At 48.2% G+C, this 22,955-nt stretch overlaps 1 protein-coding gene across 1 annotated transcript in view; it reads right to left on the bottom strand.

Moving 5' to 3' along the window:
* Nucleotides 1-22,955, bottom strand: part of utrn (utrophin) — a 560,528-nt gene that overhangs the window by 485,307 nt on the left and 52,266 nt on the right. The window contains 2 exon segments of the mRNA XM_038808060.1: nt 1,754-1,846; nt 20,016-20,077. Of these exon segments, the coding sequence (XP_038663988.1) occupies nt 1,754-1,846; nt 20,016-20,077 (155 nt within the window).

Below are 22,955 nucleotides of genomic sequence, written 5' to 3'. Positions count from 1 at the left end.
TCAACTCCATACGCCCAGAATGCCTAGATTCACTGCAATTCGCATGCCACCGCAACCACACCAGATACCATCTCCCTTGTCCAACACTTGTCCCTAGAGCATCTCGACATCATGGACTCCTACATCAGACTCCTATTTATTGACTACAGCTCCGCCTTCAACAGCATAATCCCAGCCAAGCTCATATTAAAGCTCCATAATCTCGGACTTGGCTCCTCCCTCTGCAACTGGATCCTCGACTTCGTGAACAATAGACCACAACCAGTAAGCATAAACACCACCACCTCCTCCACAATAGTCCTCAATACTGTGGCTCAATACAAGGCTACGCACATACCCCCTACTATACTCCCTGTACACACACATGACTGTGTGGCAAAATTTGCTGACGATACGGCCGTACTGAGTCGGATCTCATAAAACGATAAATTTTACAGGAGGGAGATAGAGAACCCAGTGGAGCGGTGTAATAACAACAATCTCTCCCTCAATGTCAGCAAAACTAAAGAGCTGGTCATTACTTCAGGAAGCAAAGTATTGTACACACCACTGTCTGCATCAACGGGGCTGAGGTGGAGATGGTTGACAGCTTCTAATTCCTAGGTGTGCACATCACCAACAATCTGTCCTGGTCCACCCACGCCGACGCTACGACCAAGAAAGTACAACAGGGCCTATACTTCTTCAGGAAACTAAAGAAATTCAGCATGTCCACATTAACTCTTACCAACTTTTACTAGTGCATCTTAGAAAGCATCCTATCTGGCTGTATCACAACCTGGTGCAGCAACTGCTAAGCCTAAAACCGTAAGAAACTACAGAGTCGTGAACACCACCCAGTCCATCACACAAACCCATCTCTCATCCACTGACTCTGTCTATACCTCCCGCTGCCTGGGAAAGCGGGCAGCATAATCAAAGTCCCCTCCCACCCAACTTATTCACTCTTCCAACTTCTCCCATTGGGCAGGAGATACTAAAGACTGAGGACACGCACGAACAGATTCAAAAACAGCTTCATCCCCGCTGTTACCAGGCTCCTAAACGACTCTCTTATGGACTGATTGGTTCTCTTCACACATCTTTTTTTACTGAGGAGTACTACACTCCTGTATGCTTCACACGATGCCTGTGTCTATGTATTTACATTGTGTATTTTATGTTTGCCCTATTATGTATTTTTTTTTCATGTACAGAATGATCTGTCTGAGCTGCACGCAGAACAATACCTTTTCACTATACCTCAGTACATGTGACAATAAACAAATCCAATCCAATTACTCTAAAGAGTGTATGTGATTTCTACTGATAATTCTGGGAGGAGCAGGAGCACAACCTTTGTGAGCCCAGAGCAAAGTTATTATTGCTGCTGCAAAATACCTTTGCTATAAACACAATAAACTTTAATATCTTCAGTACAAATGTAAATATTAACCTTAAAAATCCTATTGAGCAGTTCAACTTTAATATAGTCAAGCAAGGATTAATGGTCATTATGGTCATAGTTGTCAAGGAACTTTGTACATTCTCTACATAGCTCTCATGTGTGTTAATCGACAGGACAAAACTTCTTCCATCTAAAATTATCTGTACCATAAGGTATTAGGGTTTGAAGCTTTGCAGCATGATCTAACTCCAAGGTCGAGAGCAGAAATTCAATGCCTGTTTGATTAAAAATATTTAAATAAAGGTTTCACAGTAGAAAGTGTTTTGTATTAAATATATGTGCACAGTTACTAAAATGTAAACTAACCAACACATTTCCCGTGAGTCCTTCCAGAAGATCCAAGAGTTTTCGGCCATCTCGGAGATCAGTAAACAGATCTTTGATGGGTATCTTTCCTCCCTGCAACAGAAACTCAGTTCAGAAAATTCCCATTTTTAAACAACATGCTGCAGAACCGCTGTTTGAAATAATCTTCAAAGCTTGCATTATCAATGTCTATATCGCAGCTGCATCTGAGGAAATATGTAGGTTCATTGACACATGTTTCCATTGATGAAAGCAGATTTTTAAATGACTGGGGAAAGCCGTTTCTGAATGCAGGGTCAAGTGAAGTTCTTAACAAAACTAACGAACAAACAAAAAAACATCTTTTCTCACCCCCAATTATTTAGAATTGAGACAATATTCCCAGCATCCTGTAAAGTATTATTATGGAAACAGCCTGACAAATGCAGCAAGCAGAAGGAGCCGTGATAACTGAGCAAGTCCTCTTTGCCACTGTTGACCTTAGTCATTTGCAGGATGAAAACTCACTTTTCAAAGCAGGTCTTTGATTTGGCAAATTCTTGTTAGCATAAAGTTAATGATTTGCACTAAAACATTAAAAATTAATCCTATAGTTTATTTCAACTCAGCCAGCTTGTTGACAGAGCAACGGTGTAACAGTCATTCCAGAACCTGACGGCATTTCCCCAACAGCTCAGGAAATTCACTGGTTTAGTGTCCAGTTTGTGCTGAGTAAGTTGATCACAATGAGCCAGCGTCAAGCCTAATTTCACTGACCCAGTATGTGGTACTTGCCCCAATTTTCCCGCACTGCATGTTGCCCAACTTCACTTCTCATTTTCGATTGTTTTACTACATTGAAGATACGCATAAATACAACTGGTTACTCTCATCAAATAAAACATTAAGGGCATTGGATTCTACATTAAATACATTATATTCACATCTTTTAACTTTTCGTTGTCTATACCCAGCAGAGATTTGAAATTAAGCACTTTAGTTTTAGTTTAGGTACCCAGTTTGGGCCAGATCCAAACCTGACCAATGAGATGCCAAGTTTAGTTCCTGTGAGTTGCCTAGTTAGTGGATCTTACATGCAGCAACAGTCAGGGTACAAAAAGCATTCTCATGGGAAGTTGGGGAGGGTGGGGGGGTGCAGGATGAGAAAATTCCAGATTTCTCATTTTTGGCGGTGAGTCCAGATGATAACAGCACTGATGCATTCCGAGCTGACTAGTTAGAGGCATACAGATGACCAGTCGTGGAACCACACCCGACACTTCCAAGAGCAACAGATGAAAACAAGAAATGGCCCAATCAGTAACAGATGTGAACAAGAAATGGCCCAATCAGTAACAGATGTGAACAAGAAATGGCCCAATCAGTGACAGATGTAAACAAGAAATGGCCCAATCAGTAAGCAAATTACAGTAAATAAAGATCACTGACAGCTTTAAAAAATTAAGACTGGTGGAAAAAAGGTATCTGCATTACATTCTCTTTTAGTTCTCCCAAAACTTGTTTTTTCTAACACTTTGTCTAATCCGTTATAATGAATAACTTGCAGGTTTGCAAAAAGAAGCCATAATTATTTTAAAAAGAGCAAAATCACATATGGAAATATTCGCAAACACTGCGCTACATTTGACAGGAAAACTTACTTCATAGAATTTACAGTGCAAAAGGAGGCCATTCGGCCCATCGAGCCTGCACCGGCTCTTGGAAAGAGCACCCTACCCAAGGTCAACATCTCCACCCTATCCCCATAACTCAGTAAAACCCCACCCGACACTAAGGGCAATTTTGGACACTAAGGGCAATTTATCATGGCCAATCCACCTAACCCGCACATCTTTGGACTGTGGGAGGAAACCAGAGCACCCGGAGGAAACCCACACACACACGGGGAGGATGTGCAGACAGTGACCCAAGCCGGAATCGAACCTGGGACCCTGGAGCTGTGAAGCGATTGTGCTATCCACAATGCTACCGTGCTGCCCACGTGCTGCACTTCCTCTGAATACACTGTGCTATCTCTAGACATATCCAAGCATCTGAACGTCTTGTGTGCATAGAGAACCTTGTATGTGGTGCGTGAACCACTGCACTGCCCAGCACCATGTGGTTGTGTTGCAAGTGGTTGCTCTTTTAAACTGTGCTGTTTGTGATTAAACTATCAAAACCATAGACTGAAATTAAATTGTGCACGCTTCAGAAGATGCAACTAAATATAAGCAGACATTGATATAATTCAGAAAACTCCACAAAATACCAATTTAATTATTTTTGGAAAAGACCTGCATGCAGCAACCACCAGTGGAAGGTAACACAGGCAACTGTGTGGTGAATGTGATTCACACCGGATTGTAATCTGTATATACATGTGTCTGTATTGCAAGTGCAGTTGCACTACCTGTCCTCCAGGGGGAGTAGCTCTGGGAATGCTCGAGTTGTATGAGGCTTCTCCCTTGGCTCTGCCCAAGACTCCTTCCCCGGAAGCTGCTGTATAAAAGGTCAGTGCCACATGGTCAGCCAGTCAGTTCACCGAAAGTTCAATGGCTAATAGGCTGGCTCTGTTGTGAGTATATTAAAACCGCTATTCTAATCCTACAAGCACGTTTCCGTAGAATTGTTGGTTCCAACAATTTAATATACTCAGGAAACAGTCGAAGAAATCATGGAAGCAGCCCTCAAGCCCAGACGCCAAGAACTTGACCCAGAGGATGCAGAGGCTAAGGACATTTTTTTCCCACTGGCTGAGATGTTTTAAAGCCTACCTGGCAGAAGCCAGCACCGCCGGAACAACGGAGGAACAAAAACCCAGCCTACTGCACGCGAGCGTAAGCCACAGAATCTCCACACAGCTAAATCCGGCCGGTTCTTACACCGCAGCGCTGGCAATATTGGACAAAATGTACGTTAGGCCCATTAACGAGGTTTATGCACGCCATGTGTTTACGACCCGCCGTCAGCGGCCTACAGAAACGCTAGCCGAGTTTGTAAGGGAATTGAACAATCTTTCCAATGACTGTAATTATCAAGCCGTTACTGCGGCTGAACATAGGGAGCTTGCTGTGCGGGACGTTTTCGTGGCGGGCCTTAGGTCTAACTATGTGCGCCAAAGACTGCTAGAAATGGTGGCCCAGGATTTAGACACTACTGTGGAGGCTGCTACCACTATGGAAGCTTAATTCCGCAGCCTCACCTCGTTTCCCGCGGACCCCGCGACCTCATCATGGACCCCCGACCAAGAGTCCCCCCAAGCCTGTGCCGCACGGCCCCCCAGCTACCGCGTTGCCAAAGCCAGTTACTCTGCTGCCCCAGCCAGCTAACTCGGCTGCTTCAGCCTGACATTTCTGTGGCCAAAGCCAGCACCCGCGGCAGCACTGCCCGGCCCGTAACGCGACCTGCAGGCGAAAAGGACACTATGCCAGTGTGTGTCTGGCGAAGAAAGCCCCAGCCTCTAATCCTCCCACGGCTCAAAGCACTCGTTCCCTGAATTCACAGGCCTGCATGCCCCGAAATGCTGCAGCCTGTATGCCGACTCCGGCCCCACCCGACATGTGCGACTCATGGGGCGGCCATCTTGGCAATCCTCCTCCATGCGGCCGGCCCTGTGCGACTCATGGGGGCAGCCATCTTGGCAATCCTCCTCCATGCGGCCGGCCACGTGCGACTCATGGGGGCGGCCATCCTGGGATTCATCCCCTTCAAACTCTGAAACTCACTTCGACGACTACGAACTCAGAGGGCAGTCATCACGGGGCCACTCCAGCACAGCTGATCGAGCCGCCGACTACCCGCAACTCAGCGCAGTCACCCTGGATCAATCCCGCCCCAAGCACCTCCGAAGTTCGATGCCGGATGTCCAGATCAACGGGTACAGCACGCCATGCCTCTTTGACTCCGGGAGCACCGAGAGCTTTATACATCCAGAGCTGGTAAGACGCTGTTCGCTTTCTATTTTTCCGGTGAGCCAAACTATCGCCCTCACGTCGGGCTCCCACTCAGTCCAAATCCAAGGACGCACCGTTGCTACGCTCACAATTCGAGGCGCTAGTTATTCTAAATTTAAACTTTATGTCCTGCCCGACCTCTGCGCGCCACTCTTATTAGGCCTGGATTTCCAGTGCAACCTCAAGAGCCTCAGCTTCGGCGGGCCCCTGCCCCCACTCACTATCTGCAGCCTAACCACGCTGCGCATCTCCCCCCCCCCCCTCCATCCGCTCTTCGCCAATCTCACTCCAGATTGCAAGCCAGTAGCTACTCGCAGCAGGCGATACAGTCTACAGGATAGGGTCTTTATCCGATCGGAGGTCCGACGGCTGCTCAGTAAGGGGATCATAGAGGCCAGTAATAGTCCCTGGAGAGCTCAGGTGGTGGTCGTCAAGCCCGGAGAAAAATTTCACATGGTCGTCGACTATAGCCAGACCATAAATCGCTTTATGCTCCGAGACGCGTATCCCCTCCCCAGAATTGCAGACATGGTTAATCAGATTGCCCAATATCGGCTATTTTCCACGGTGGATCTGAAGTCTGCATACCACCAGCTCCCAATCCGCCCGGAGGACCGCCACTACACGGCATTCGAGGCCGATGGCCGCCTCTTCCATTTCCTCCGGGTCCCTTTCGGCGTCACTAACGGGGTTTTGGTGTTCCAACGAGCAATGGACCGAATGGTAGACCAGTACAGGCTGCGGGCCACGTTTCCGTATCTGGACAATGTTACCATCTGCGGCTATGACCAGCAGGACCACGACGCCAACCTCCACCGTTTTCTCCAAACGGCACAGAAATTAAATCTCACTTATAACAAGGAGAAATGCGTTTTACGCACAGACTGGCCATCCTCGGCTACGTCATGGAGAACGGAGTCCTGGGCCCAGACCCGGACTCTTAGAACTCCTGCTCCCTCATTGCCCCAAGGCCCTCAAACAGTGCTTGGGGTTCTTCTCATACTACGCCCAGTGGGTCCCTCAATATGCGGACAAAGCCCGCCCACTCTTTAAGGCCACACTATTTCCCCTGTCAGCTGAGGCGCGCCAGGCCTTCAGCTGCATCAAGGAGGACATCGCCAAAGCAGCCATGCGGGCGGTGGATGAATCCACTCCCTTTCAGGCTGAGGCGACGCCTCAGAGGTAGCTCTAGCAGCCACTTTAAATCAGGCAGGGAGGCCCGTTGCATTTTTCTCCCGTACCCTATCCGCTTCAGAACTCCGACACTCCTCAGTCGAGAAGGAAGCACAAGCCATCGTGGAAGCTGTTCGTCACTGGAGGCACTACCTCGCAGGTAGGAGGTTCACCCTCATCACCGACCAACGATCGGTTGCCTTTATGTTTGACAACTCGCAAAGGGGCAAAATAAAAAATGATAAAATCCTTCGGTGGAGGATCGCACTCTCCACCTATAGTTATAATATTAAATATCGACCGGGGAAGCTCAACGAGCCCTCGGATGCCCTATCCCGAGGGACATGCCCCAGAGCGCAGATCAGCCGTCTGAAAGCCATCCACGTTGATCTCTGCCATCCAGGGGTCACCCGGCTCACCCACTACATCAGAGCCCGAAACCTGCCTTTCTCCAACGAGGAGGTAAAAGCGGTCACCAGGGACTGCCCGATCTGTGCAGAGTGCAAACCGCACTTCTATAGACCAGACAGGGCCCACCTGGTCACGGCTTCTAGGCCCTTTGAACGCCTTGCGATCGATTTCAAAGGGCCACTCCCCTCCACTAACAAGAACATTTATTTCCTCAACATCATCGACGAGTTCTCCCAATTCCCTTTTGCCATTCCATGCCCTGATATGACCTCCCGCACAGTCATTAGGGCCCTGCATAGTGTCTTCACCCTGATCGGTTTCCCCAGCTACGTGCACAGCGACCGGGGTTAGTCCTTTATCAGCGACGAGCTGCGTCAGTGCCTGCTCGACAAGGGCATCGCCTCGAGCAGGACTACCAGTTACAACCCCAGGGGAACGGGCAGGTGGAGAGGGAGAACGCGACGGTCTGGAAGACCGTCCTACTGACCCTCCGGTCTAGAAAACTCCAAGTTTCCCAATGGCAAGAAGTCCTCCCAGACGCGCTCCACGCAATCAGATCCCTCCTCTGTACAGCTACAAATCAAACCCCTCACGAGCGCCTCTTCATTTTTTCTAGGGGCACTACTACAGGAGTCTCACTTCCGGCGTGGCTGAGGACACCAGGCCCGGTACTCCTGAGGAAGCACGTCAGGGGGCACAAAACTGACCCCCTTGTTGAAAAGGTGCACCTCCTCCATTCCAACCCCCAGTACGCATTCGTGGAGTTCCCGGACGGTCGCCAGGACACAGTATCCCTTCGCGACCTGACACCCGCTGGATCCAGCCCCCCTCCCTACCCCCGCTGAGGAAGCCCTTACCCCGTTCCCTATGCTGCCACCCCCTCGCGCCCCCGATTCTGCAAGCTCACCCCACCGGTTCCACGCGCCAGAACCAGCCCGCCCCCAGCCCAGTCTCCGGTCGAGCCAGAGGTGTATGAAGTTCGGACGAGACCCGCCCCGGAGTCTGCCATCGTACCCCAGCTCTCAACACCTACACAGCCACTGCAAGAGGCTGCAACCCCGGTGCTCCGCAGATCGAAAAGAACAATTCATCCACCGGACAGACTAACTCTGTGAGCCACCACCCCCGCTGGACTCGATTTTTTCACAGGGGGTGAATGTGGTGAATGTGATTCATACCGGATTGTAATCTGTATATACATGTGTCTGTATTGTAAGTGCAGTTGCACTACCTGTCCTCCAGGGGGAGTAGCTCTGGGAATGCTAGAGTTGTATGGGGCTTCTCCCTTGGCTCTGCCCAGGACTCCTCCCCCGGAAGCTACTGTATAAAAGGTCAGTGCCACATGGTCAGCCAGCCAGTTCACCGAAAGTTCAATGGCTAATAGGCTGGCTCTGTTGTGAGTATATTAAAACCGCTATTCTAATCCTACAAGCACGTGTCCGTAGAATTGTTGGTTCCAACACTGTCACAGCCCTCAACTGAAATTCTAAAATCTGCATGTACACTCTGCCATTCATTTGCTGCAATTGGATTATGTTGTAAGATTTGTTTTACCCAATCTCCTCTAGGGAAGGTGGTTTTGTTACTGGATTAGTAATCCAGAGACCCAATGTAATAGTCTGTGGACCTGGGTTCGAAACATACCAAGGCAGGTGATGGTATTTAAACTCAATAAAATATCTGGAATTCAAAGTCTAATGATGACCATTGAACCATTGTCGATTGTCGCAAAAATCCATCTGGTTCACTAATGTCTTTTAGTGAAGGAAATTTGCCGTCCTCACCTGGCCTATATGTCACTCCAGGCCCACAGCATTGAAACTGGATGGACCACCTGGCATCAGCCCAGGCAGCGAAAACAACAGCAAACCCAGTCCTGTCGACCCTGAAAAGTCCTCAATACTAACATCTGTGGGCTTGCCCCAAAGTTGGCAGAGCTATCTCACAGACAAGTCAAGCAACAGCCGAACATAGTCATACTCACGGAATCATACCTTACAGCAATGTCCCAGACATTACTGTGACCATTCCTGGGTGTGTCCTGTCTCACTGGCAAGACAGACCCAGCAGAGGTGGCAGCACAGTGGTGTACAGTCAGGACAAGTTGTCCTGGGAGTCCTCGACATCAACTCTGGACCCCGTGAAGTCCCATGGTTTCAGGTTAAACATGGGCAAAGAAACCGCCTGCTGATTACCACGTATCGTCCACCATCAGCTGCTGAATCAGTACATCTCCATGTTGAACGCCACTTGGAGGCCGCGCTGAGGGTGGCAAGGGCATATAATATACTCTGGGTGGGGAATATCAATGTCCATCACCAAGTGTGGCTTGGTAGTACCACCACAGGCCAAGCTGGTCAGGTCCCAAAGGGCATAGCTGCTAGACTGGGACTGCACAGGTGGTGACGGAGCAAACGAGGGAAAAATATACTTGACCTCATCCTCACTAATCTGCCTGCTGTAGATTCATCAGTTCATGACAATAACAGTAGAAGTGACCACCGCACAGTCCTTGTGGAGACAAAGTCCCGCCTTCACATGGAGGATAGCCTCCATTGTGTTGTGTGGCACTACTGCCGTGCTGAAAGGAATAGACTTGTAAAAGATCTGGCAACTCAAGACTGGGCATCCATGAAGAGCTGTGGAGAATCATCATCAGTAGAATTGTTCTCAACCACAATCTGCAACCTCATGGCCCGGCATATCCTCCACTCTAACATTACCACCAAGTCAGGGGATCAACCCTGGTTCAATGAAGAGTGCAGAAGAGAAAACCAGGAGCAACAGCAGGCATACCGAAAATGAGGTGTCAACCTGGTGAAGCTACAATACAGGACTAATTGTGTGCTAAACAGCATAAGAAGCAAGTAATAGATAGAACTAAGCAATTCCACAACAAATGCATCATATCTAAGCTCTGCAGTCATGCAACATCCAAGTACTGAATGGATGATCAACCACAGTCACCTCCGGAGATCCCCAGGCTTCACCAATGACATTCGACAGCCAATATGATTCACTCAACGTGATATCAAGAAATGGCTGAAGGCACAGGTTACTGCAACAGCGATGCACCCTGACATATTTAGGCAATAGTACTGAAGATCTGTATATTAGTACTATAATTACTGTATTCCAGAAATTGCCGCATCCTTAGCCAAGCTGTTCCAGTACAGCTACAACACTGGCATCCACCTGGCAATGTAGAAAATTGCCCTGGTACGTCCTGCACACAAGAACAGGACAAATCCAACTCAGCCAATTACCGCCCTATCAATCTACTCTCCATCATCAGCAAGTTTGGGAGTAATGAACAATGCTATCAAGCAGTAGTTACTCAGCAATAACCTGCTCACGAATGTTCAGTTTGGGTTCTGCCAGAGTCACTCATCTCCTGACCTCATAACAACCTGGGTTCAAAAATGGACAAAAGAGGTAGATGAAAGAGATGAGGTGAGAGTGACTGCCCTTGACATCAAGGCAGCATTTGACCAAGTATGGCATCAAGAATCCCTAACAAAACTGGAGTCAAGGGGAAAACTCTCCACTGGTTGGAGTTCAGAAACTGAACTGGACTAGCCATATTATTACTGTGGCTACCAGAGCAAGTCAAAATCTATGAATCCTACTGCGAGTAACTCACCTCCTGACCCCCAAACCTGCCCACCATCTACAAGGCACAAATCAGGAGTGTAATGGAATACTCTCCACTTGTCTGGATGTGTACAGTTCCAACACTCAAGAAGCTCAACACCATTCAGGACAAAGCAGCCCACTTGATTGCTATGTCTTCCACAAACACTCAGACCCTCCACCACCGATGAACAGTGGCAGCTGGCATCTACAAGATGCACTGCAGGAACTCACAAAAGTTCCTTCACCAGCACCCTCCAAACTCATGACCACTACCATCTAGAATGACACTACCACCCCACACCTGGAGATTTCCCTCTAAGTTACTACCACATATCACCTTCACTGTCACTGGGTCAAAATCCTGGAACTCCCTATCAGCACTGTGGGTGTACCTACACGACATGGACTGCAGCGTTTCAAAAAGGCAACTCACCACCACCTTCTGAAGGGCAGTTAGAGATGGGCAATAAATGCTGGCTTAACCAGCAATCCCCACATACCGTAAATTATTATTTTTCAAAATTATTGACTTACTGATACAAAAATACAAGATATTGATTACAACATTACGCTCCATTATTTTGTGGATGATCCAGTAAAACAAAATGGAGCAGGAGACATTAGTAAAGTCTTCCACGACTATTCTTCCCAAGGTCGGAGGGTAACAGTGTCAGAGACCATAGAACCCCTGTAGTGCAGAAGGACACCATTCAACCCATCTGGCCTGCACCAACCATCTGAAAGAGGTCGCTACCTAGGCCCACTCCCCGCCCTATCCACGTAACCCCATAACTCCACCCTCCACCTAACCTGCACACTAAGGGCCAATTTGTAGCATGGCCAATCTACCTAATCTGCACATCTTTGGGCTGTGGGAGGAACCCAGAGGGAACCCACGCAAACATGGAGGGAAAGTGCAAACGCCACACAGATAGACACCCAAGGCAGGAATTCCAATTCCGGAGTTGATGGATTGGGAGGGAGCCCCGTTAGGGCAGGTGAAACGTAAGTGGAAGGAAGAGTTGGGGAAGGAGGTGGAGGCTGGGGTGTGGGAGGAAGCTTTAAGGAGGGTGAACACATCCGGGGAGAGCTGATCTCCATCCGGGCCCATAGGGAAAGGAGGGAGAGGAAGGAGAGGGAGAGACTGGTGGGAGAGCTCCTGGATGTGGACAGGAGATACGCGGAGGCACCGGAGGAGGGGTTGCTGGGGGAACGGCGCAATTTGCAGGCTAAATTTGACTTGTTGACCACCAGAAAGGCGGAGACACAGTGGAGGAGGTCGCAGGGCACGGTATACGAGTATGGGGAGAAGGCGAGCAGGATGTTGGCGCATCAGCTCAGCAGGCGAGATGCGGCTAGGGAAATTGGTGGAGTGACGGATAGGGGTGGGAATGTAGTGCAGAAGGGGACAGAAGTAAATGGGGTCTTTAGGGACTTCTACGAGGAACTGTACCGGTCAGAACCGCCGATGGGGAGAGGGGGGATGGAGAGCTTCATGAACAGGCTACGGTTCCCAAGGGTTCAAGAGGAGCTGGTAGAGGGGCTGGGGGCGCCGATAGAGTTGGAGGAGCTAGTCAGGGGGATTGGACAAATGCAGTCAGGTAAGGCGCCGGGGCCGGACGGGTTCCCGGTGGAATTTTATAAAAAGTATGCGGATCTGGTGGGCCCCCTGTTGGTGCGAGCTTTCAATGAGGCATGGGAGGGGGGGGCTTTGCCCCCGACGATGTCGCGGGCACTGATCTCTCTGATCCTAAAGCGGGATAAGGACCTCTTGCAGTGTGGATCATACAGGCCTATCTCGCTCCTCAATGTTGACGCTAAGTTGCTGGCGAAGATCCTGGCCACCAGGATAGAGGACTGTGTGCCAGGGGTGATACATGAGGATCAGACAGGATTTGTCAAGGGGTGGCAGCTCAACACGAATGTGCGGAGACTGCTAAATGTTATTATGATGCCGGCAGTGGATGGGGAGGCGGAGATAGTGGTGGCGCTGGATGCGGAGAAAGCGTTTGATAGAGTTGAGTGGGGGTACCTGTGGGAGGTGCTGGAGCGGTTCGGATTCGGGGAGGGATTCATCAAATGGGTGAGGCTGCTCTACGCGGCTCCGATGGCGAGTGTAGTTACAAATGGAAGGAGATCGGAGTACTTTAGGCTCTACCGTGGGACCAGGCAGGGGTGCCCCCTGTCCCCCTTGCTCTTTGCACTGGCGATTGAACCTTTGGCTATGGCGTTGAGGGAGTCAGGGAGATGGAGGGGTCTGGTGCGGGGTGGGGAGGAACATCGTGTATCGCTGTATGCGGACGACCTGCTGTTGTATGTGGCGGATCAGGGATGCAGGTGGCCAGGAGTTGGGGGACTGTCCATAAGCTTAATTTTACCAGGCTGGTGGAGCAGATGGAAGAGGAATTTAAAAGGTGGGACATGGTGCCGCTATCGTTGGCGGGTAGAGTGCAGTCCGTCAAAATGACGGTTCTCCCGAGGTTCTTGTTCTTTTTCAGTGTTTGCCCATCTTTGTCCCTAGGGCCTTTTTTAGATGGGTTATGAGCAGCATCATGAGCTTTGTTTGGGCGCATGGGACCCCGAGGGTGAAGAGGGTCTTCTTGGAGCGGGGTAGAGATGGGGGGGGGGGGGGGGCTGGCGTTACCCAATCTCTCGGGGTATTATTGGGTGGCCAATGTGTCGATGGTGCGCAAGTGGGTAATGGAGGGGGAGGGGGCAGCATGGAAACGGATGGAGAGGGCGTCCTGTGGAGATACAAGCCTGGGGGCCCTGGTAACGGCGCCGTGGACGCTCCCTCCTACGAGGTATACCATGAGTCCGGTGGTGGCGGCTACCCTCAAGATTTGGGGGCAGTGGAGGCGACATAGGGGAGAAGTGGGGGGCTCGATGGAGGCTCCGTTAAGGGGGAACCATAGGTTCGTCCCGGGGAACATTGATGGGGGATTTCAGGGTTGGTACAGAGCGGGCATCAGACAGCTGAGGGACCTGTTTATTGATGGGAGGTTTGCGAGCCTGGGGGAGTTGGAGGAGAAATTTGGGCTCCCCCCGGGGAACATGTTCAGGTATCTGCAGGTAAAGGCATTTGCTAGGCGGCAGGTGGAGGGATTCCCTTCGCTTCCCGCGAGGGGGGTGAGCGACAGGGTGCTTTCGGGGGTCTGGGTCGGAGAGGGGAAGATATCTGATATCTACACGGTTGTGCAGGAGGCGGAGGAGGCGTCAGTAGAGGAGCTGAAAGCTAAGTGGGAGGGGGAACTGGGGGAACAGATCGAAGACGGGACATGGGCTGATGCCCTGGAGAGGGTTAATTCTTCCTCCTCGTGTGCGCGGCTTAGCCTCATCCAATTCAAGGTGCTGCACCGGGCCCACATGACTGGGACAAGGATGAGTAGGTTCTTTGGGGGTGAAGACAGGTGTGTCAGGTGCTCGGGGAGTCCAGCGAACCATGCCCATATGTTCTGGGCATGCCCGGCGCTGGAGGAGTTCTGGAAGGGGGTGGCGAGGACAGTGTCGAGGGTGGTGGGATCCAGGGTCAAGCCAGGATGGGGACTCGCGATCTTTGGGGTCGGTGTGGAGCCGGGAGTGCAGGAGGCGAAAGAGGCCGGTGTGCTGGCCTTTGCATCCCTAGTAGCCCGGCGAAGGATCTTGCTACAATGGAAGGATGCGAGGCCCCCAAGCGTGGAGACCTGAATCAATGACATGGCGGGTTTCATTAAGCTAGAGAAGGTCAAATTCGTCCTGAGAGGGTCGGTACAAGGGTTCTTTAGGCGGTGGCAACCTTTTCTCGACTTTCTGGCTCAACGATAGGGTACTGGGACAGTAGCAGCAGCAACTCGTTTGGGGGGGGGGGGGGGGGGTGATGACTATGTTTGTTTATTTAATTTAAATTTATTTTGAAGTTCTTTTGTTGTTCATTGGGGTTGGGGGGGTGGGGGATTGGATACATGCGTCGATACGGTCTGGGGTTGATACAGTTATTATGGGTTACTTTGTTGCATTTCATTGTTTGTCGTTATGTTTTATATTTTCTGTAAAAAATTCCAATAAAAATTATATTTTTTTAAAAAAGGAGGGTGAACACGTCCTCGTCATGTGCAAGGCTTAGCCTTATACAGTTTAAGGTGGTCCAGAGGCCACATATGACTGTGACCAGGATGAGCAAGTTTTTTTCGAAGGGGTGGAGGATAGGTGTGGGCGGTGTGCGGGTGGACCATATGTTTTGGGCCTGTCCGAAGCTTGGGGGATTCAGGCAGGGGTTTGCCGACGTTGTGTCAGAGATCTTGAAGGTGAAGGTGGTCCCAAGTCCAGAAGTGGAGATCTTTGGAGTGTCAGAAGACCCGGGGGTCCGGGGGCGAGACAGGCCACTGTCTTGGCCTTTGTCTCCTGTAGCCCGGAGACAATCTTATTGGAATGGAGGGACTCGGGATCACCGAAAACTGGGGTGTGGATGAGTGACCTGGCAGAGTTTCTTCAGCTGGAGAAAATAAAGCTCGCCTTCAGAGGACGGTGGAAAGATAGGGGAGTTGGGACGCGGGAGGCTTGATTAGTTGGTTTGATTATTTGCAGCCCTGTTGGCTTGTTTTGTTTTATGATTGTGCTTGCTGTGTAAATATATAAATGCCTCAATAAAATATATATATTTTTTAAATCAATCTGTTACGGTTAACACGCAGGTTCAGTCGGCAGTTGAGAAGGCAAATGCAAAGTTAGCTTTCATGCCGATGTCTAGAATAAAAAAGCAGGGATGTACGTCTGAAGCTGTATAAAGCTCTGGTCAGACCTATTTGGAGTACTGTGAGCAGTTTTGGGCCCCTTATCTAAGGAAGGATGTGCTGGCCTTGGAAAGAGTCCAGAGGAGGTTCACAAGAATGATCCCTGGAATGAAGAGCTTGTCATGAGGAGTGGTTGAGGACTCTGGGCATTGGAGTTTTGGGGGGGGGGGGGGGGGGGTCTCATTGAAACTTACAGGATACTGCGACGCCTAAATAGAGTGAATGTGGAGAGGGTGTTTCCGTTAGTAGGAAAAACTAGAATCCAAGGCCACAGCCTCAGGCAAAAGGGACGACCCTTGAAAACTATGAGTAGGAATTTCTTCAGCCAAAGGGTGGTGAATCTGTGGAACTCTGTGCCGCAGAAGGCTGTGGAGGCCAAATCACTGAGTGCCTTTAAAACAGAGATAGATAGGTTCTTGATTAATAAGGGAATCAGGGGTTATGGGGATGAGAAACATATCAGTCATGAGTGAATGGCAGGACTGACTCGATGGGCCGAAAGGCCAAATTCTGCTCCTATGTCTTATAGCAGGAATTCAAAATTAAAATTATACATGATTCCTTACATGTCAATTTGTGTTGAGGTTTCTTACACTTTTTTTGTGTTAAAATTTCATGGGTCTGAAGGTTTAGGAAGTGCTTTTTAATATCATTGGCCCATTAGTGAACAACATTATATCTTAAAGTAAAGGGAGTTATTGAGGGCAGCACGGTGGCACAGTGGGTAGTACTGCAGCTTCATGGCGCCGAGGTCCCAGGTTCAATCCCGGCTCTGGGTCACTGTCCGTGTGGAGTTTGCACATTCTCCCCGTGTTTGCGTGGGTTTCGCCCCCGCAACCCAAAGATGTGCAGGGTAGGTGGATTAGCCATGCTAATTTCCCCTTAATTGGAAAAATGAATTGGGTACTCCACATTTATAAAATAAAATTAAAGGGAGTTATTGAATTTCTAAAGCATCTTTCACATACTCAGAACATTCCCACGTGCTTCACGAGCAGAGCTATTTCTGAAGCGGAGTCATTATTCTAATGTAGGAAGATGCCTCAATCAATTTGCACACAGCAAGAGCCCATAAACAGCAATTAAATGAATAATTAGATTTTTATTTTGTTGCAGTTTTGGCTGAGGAGAACTCCCAGTTCTTGTCGGAATAGTTCCACAGAACCTTTTACATCGCTAACAGAGAGGCGGGTTGAGTTGAAAGACTGCAACATGGACAATGCAGCACTCCCTTCAGTACTGAAATGAAGCAACAAGGTAGATCACATGCTTCTGTCTTAGTATGGGACTTGGACCGACAATGTTCTGACTCAGAACGATCTATTAATATCTCCAACCTAAGATGCATAAATTGACTAAAGCATTATATAGGAGTAAATAACAAGTAAATTGGTTGTACAATGTCTCAATTAATGTAATGTGCAGTTAGAAATGGTAGCACAGTGGTTAACACTGTTGCTTCACAGCTCCAGGGCCCCAGGTTCGATTCCCGGCTTGGGTCAGTGCCTGTGTGGAGTCTGCACGTTCTCCCCGTGCCTGCGTGGGTTTCCTCCAGGTGCTCCGGTTTCCTTCCGCAAGTCCCGAAAGATGTGCTGTAAGGTAATTTGGACATTCTGAATTCTCCCTCTGTGTACTTGAACAGGTGCCAGAATGTGGGGACTAGGGGCTTTACACAGTCACTTCATTGCAGTGTTAATGTAAGCCTACTTGTGACAATAAAGATTATTTTTAAAAAATAAATAATGATTCAGTTACAAAGATATTTTTATAAATCTCCAAACACCTCAAAAGCAAGAGAAGAGAAATAAAAAGAGCACTTTCACATGGGAAGATAAGAAATATTTTGAGAGCAATGCTCCAAAATGAACTATATCACTTCTATACTTGGGAAACTTTGTTTTTTCTTAAGATAGAAAATATTCCAATACCCTAAAATGCATTTCCTCCCAACGCCAGCCCCCTCAGCCCACCCAGACATTTGGCCCATGAAATGGTTCTCATGCAAACGTCCAGTTTTAACTCTCAAAGACCTTCCCCGACTGGAGTGAATTTTCTGAGTCTCTGATACCTCTCAGCCTTTGGACGCCTGTGCCCATCTAATAGATCACTTGTTCAACTGAAGGGCAAAAGTCACGTAACAGCAACCTGCTGCAAATCAAGTTGGATGTCTCCCTTTTTGCTGCAGGGAGACCAGAGAATCTTGCCCAAGGTTTATTTCACCCTCACCTCACCACATTGTAACTAAAAACCAAAACATAAAGTTTACAGGTTGCCAGATCTCTTAATAAGAATGGACAGGAAGTGGCTGCGTCATGGAAAGAATTATATGAGGGAAATTGCCAATTCCCAGCACATGATGCCTCTCCCAGAGACAGCTGTACTTAAAAATGGAACTATGAAAACAAACATGGGATTCCACTTTCAGAAACAACAGACAATAGGTCATACTGTGCATTTCTAACTTCGATATGACAGGCCAATCTACAGAGTAGTGATCCAGTAACATCATCAGAATTAAAAGATTACAAAGGGAGAGTTTCGGAGATGGGATGCACTCCCGCTGTCGCTGGCAGGGAGGGTGCAGACTGTAAAGATGACAATCCTCCCTCGATTTTTGTTTTATTTTTCAGTGCCTCCCAATCTTTATCCCACAGTCCTTCTTCAAAAGAGTTAACGGGCTGATCATGAGCTTTGTCTGGGCGGGAAAGTCTCCACAGGTGAAGAAGGCGATGTTGGAGAGGAACCGCAGCGAGGGAGGGCTGGCTTTGCCGAGTCTGGTCAATTATTACTGGGCGGCCAACATCGCTATGATAAGGAAGTGGATGGTGGGTACGGGGTCTATTTGGGAGCGGGTGGAGGCGGCTTCGTGCAGGGGCTCCAGTTTGGAAGCCCTGGTCACGGCTCCTCTACCGCTGCCGCCGGCCAAGTACACCACCAGCCCGGTAGTGGTGGCGACCCTGCGGATATGGGGCCAGTGGAGGAGGCATGTGGGGGAGATGGGGGCGTCTGTCTGGGCGCCAATCTGCGACAACCATCGGTTTGCCCCCGGCAGAATGGATGGGGGGTTCCGAGTATGGCGGCGAGCAGGGGCGGGAAGGGTGGGTGATATGTTCCTGGAAGGGAGCTTCGCGAGTTTGAGGAGCTTGGAGGAGAAATTTGGGTTGGTAAGGGGAAATGATTTTAGATACCTACAGTTGCGGGACTTTGTTCGTAGACAGGTCCCATCTTTCCCGCGCCTCCCGCCAATGGGGATCCTAGACAGAATAGTCTCTGGGAGGGATGAAGGGGAGGGTAGAGATTATGGTATTTATAAGGTGCTCATGAGAGAGGAAGGGTCCCAGACAGAGGAACTGAAACTTAAATGGGAGAAGGAGATAGGCGGGGAAATGGAGGATGGGCTGTGGGCAGAGGCCCTGAGTAGGGTAAATTCGACCGCGACATGTGCTAGGCTCGGGCTGATCCAATTTAAGGTCGTTCACCGGGCCCATATGACGGTGGCTCGGATGAGCAAATTTTTCGGGATAGAGGACAAATGCGCTAGGTGCGCGGGAGGACCAGCGAACCATGTTCACATGTTCTGGGCATGCCCTGAGCTGAGGGGGTACTGGGAGGGATTTGCGGGGGTCATGTCCCAGGGTGGTGATGAGCCCCGGGGTGGCAATTTTTGGGGTTTCGGAAGACCCGGGCGTCCAGGGGGAGAAAGAGGCCGATGTGTTGGCCTTTGCTTCCCTGATAGCCCGGCGACGAATATTATTGGCGTGGAGGGACTCAAAGCCCCCGAAGACTGAGTGGTGGCTTGCGGACATGTCGAGTTTCCTGGGGATGGAAAAAATTAAGTTCGTCTTGAGGGGTTCTGTGCAGGGGTTCACCCGGAGGTGGCAACCATTTATTGACTTCTTTGCGGGAGAGTGAGCGTCAGCAAAGGGGGGGGGGGGGGGGGGGTAAGAGTAGAGTAGGAGGGAAAATATGGCGGGTAGTACCGGTGGGAGGGGAGCGGGCTTGTGCAATATGTTACAGTGGAAGTATTGAAAGTACGTGGATGCTTGCACATTTTTGCCTTTTTTGCTTCCTTTCTGATGATGTCTGTAACTGTTTATAAAGCCAACAACTACCTCAATAAAATTGTTTATTAAAAAATAAGAATTAAAAGATTACACTGTAAAGTATGTCTACCCCACACAGTAAACCAAGTCACTTAATAAACACAAACATTTTTGCAAAGTTCATTCAGACACTTTTGCACACTACACAACAGTCCTGCATATTTTCATGTTGCCTCAACACCAAGAAGTACTATAGACAACAACATTCAAGCCTCACACTGGATCTCAACATTACCTTTGCAAAACGTGCATTGATCCATTTTGTGAAGGTTTTCTTCTGCACACCATCATGTTCGTCTGAAAAGAAAACAATACAATAAGTGAAAAACCATCAAAACTAGGTCACAAAGACAGGGAACAAGAATTTACAGTCAGCGGGTAATTGAAGGCAACTATGCTGGGTTTCATACTTTCAGAAGTAATCTATCTTTTTTTTTTAATTTAAAAGCAAAATACTGCAGACGCTGGAAATCTGAAATGAAAACAGAAAACATAGGGAGAAGTCAGCAGGTCTGGATCCATCAGTGGCTCTGGAGAAGAGTTGAAACATTCATTTCACAGATGCTGCCATTAGTTTTTTTATTATTTCTCAGTTGCATCCCCTCGTCTCCTCATACACCCCACATCCAATGGATGATAATAATGGATTCTTACTTTTTCAAATTCTTGTGAGAACATGGCTAGACAAACATTTTTGTTGCCCATTTAACCTTGAGAAGCTGGCTTTTGAACCATTTAAGTCCAGGTGGTGTTGATACACCCACAGTGCTGTTTGAGAGGGAATTCCAGAATACTGACCACGCAACAGTGAAGGGTCGGTGATATAGTTCCAAGTCAAGATGACTTGAAGGGAAACTTACAAGTAGTGGTGTTCTGAGGGATCTGCTACCATTGTACTTCTACGCGGTAGAGACCATGGATTTGGAAGCCTCTGTCAAAGGAGCCTTGGTGAGTTGCTGCAGTGCATCGTGCAGATGGTAAACACCAGTGTGTGCGGCAGAGAGACTGAATGTTTAGATATGGTGGATGGGGTACCAGTCAAGCAGGCTGCTTTGTCCGAATGGTGTTGGGACCATGTAACCATGTAACCAGGGAAGTACAGAGGACTTTAAACTAAAAAGAGAGGGGTTCTGGAGAGGGGATATGTAGACTTCCAAAGTAAAAGAATATGGCAGCACTGCAAGACAGATATTTAGGTAATGAGTGTGACAGGACGGCACAAAGTATACAAACATAAAAAGACAGCCGGCATCCGAGGGTCAGACGACGGCTTCCACAGAACGTGGGAGCCATTCATGCAATTCTTCCGGGACCTGTTTGTGGCCAACGAACAAGAGGAAGAATAGTCGGGTGGCCAAGAATCAGGGGAAAATGGACGGGAATCGGGGGAAGGTAGCCGGGGGGGGGGGGGGGGGCTATGGGTTCGTTATGGAGGTTTGTTCGCATGGTATTACGCTTATTTCTTTTTCTTGTTAATTTATTGTTTTGGTATTGGAGGGGAGGGGATACTGTTTTTCTCCGTTGTGATAAAAATTTGTTGTTGAAAACTTGAATAAAAATTATTCCAAAAAAAAAGGAAGGACAAAACCGCAAGCGACAGTCTGATGGCAAGCTAAGGCCCAAAACCCAAATTGTAAACAAATGCCTATAAACATGTGCCTCGGCCATATTGGGGAATGTAAAATATGTATGCCGGTTAAAGGGGGCGGCCACAGTTGTTATTATGAAGATGCTTACTTGTAAATATACATGTCAATGTTTGCGTGTTTTTTTTTTCCTATTAATTTGTAATTTGTTGGATATAAAATATGAAAACTCAATAAAAAACATTTCCAAAAAAAAAACATGAAAAGACAGCAGCAAATAGGATAAAGGGGGGAAATTATTTTAAAAAACAAAATTCAAGGTTCTTAATTAAATATACACAGTATTCGGCACAAAATGAACGAATTAATGGCACAAATTGAAAAGAATGGGTATGATTTTATACCAATTAATGAGATGTGGTTACAGGGAAGATCAAAGCTGGGAACTAAATATTCGGGGGTATGTGACTTGTCATAAGGACAGGCAGGAAGGAAAGAGTAGTGATGGGGTAGGTAGCTTTGTTAGTACGAGATGGATTAAGTACAATAGCAAGAAATGATCTTGGATCAGGAGTTGTAGAATCCATATGGGTGGAGGTAAGAAATAACAAGATGACACTGTTAGGAGTAGTCCATTGGCCCCCTAACAGAAGCTATACTGTAGGACAGAGCATAAACAGGAGAAAATGAGGGCATATAAAAAAAGGCAGTACTTTAATCATGGGTGATTTTATAATCTTCAAGTGGATTAGGAAAATCAAATTGGCAGAGGTAGTCATGAGAAATAATTCAGAACAGTGTATTTGGGACAGTTCCCTAGAACAATATGTTGTGGATCCAGTCAGGGATCAGGCCAAATCTGGTAAATATGTAATGAGGCAGGTTTAATAAACAATCTGAGTAAAGGATTCCCTAGGGAATAAGGACCATTACATGGTTAATAATTTAGCATTCAGAGGGCGGCACAGTGGGTTAAACTACTGCCTCACAGGGACGAAGACCCGGGTTCGATCCCGGCCCCAGGTCACTCACTGCCCATGTGGAGTTTGCACATTCTCCCCGTATCTGCGTGGGTCTGACCCCCACAACCCAAAAAGATGTGCAGGGTAGGTGGATTGGCCAAACTAAATTGCCCCTTAATTGGAAAATAATAACTTGAGTACTATAAATTTATTTTTAAAACAAAATATAATAATAATTTAGTATTCAGTTTGACAGTGAGAAACTTGGGTCAGAAACAACTGTGGTAAAATAAAATACGGGTAATTACAAGAAATGAGGGAAGAGTTGGCTGGAGCGGACGGGGACGGAGTTTCGCAGAAAAGACGGTTCATTAGCAATGGCAGATATTTATGAAAATGGTTCATGTCTCACAACAAAGATATATCCTGGTGAGGAATGAGAATTCTAGGAAGGGGACAAACCAACCATGACTATCCAAGGAAGTTTGGATAGCATGAAACTGCAAACATACAATGTGGCAACAGTTAATGGTCAAACAGAGGATTGGGAAAGTTTTGAAAACCAACAAAAGAGGTCATAAAAAGTAAAGCAGGAGAAGATACACTATGAGGGTAAACTGGGGAGGA

This window comes from Scyliorhinus canicula, chromosome 1 (genome assembly GCF_902713615.1).
Source record: "Scyliorhinus canicula chromosome 1, sScyCan1.1, whole genome shotgun sequence".
Taxonomy (NCBI): Eukaryota; Metazoa; Chordata; class Chondrichthyes; order Carcharhiniformes; family Scyliorhinidae; genus Scyliorhinus; species Scyliorhinus canicula.
This window is presented reverse-complemented; position numbering and strand designations above follow the sequence as displayed.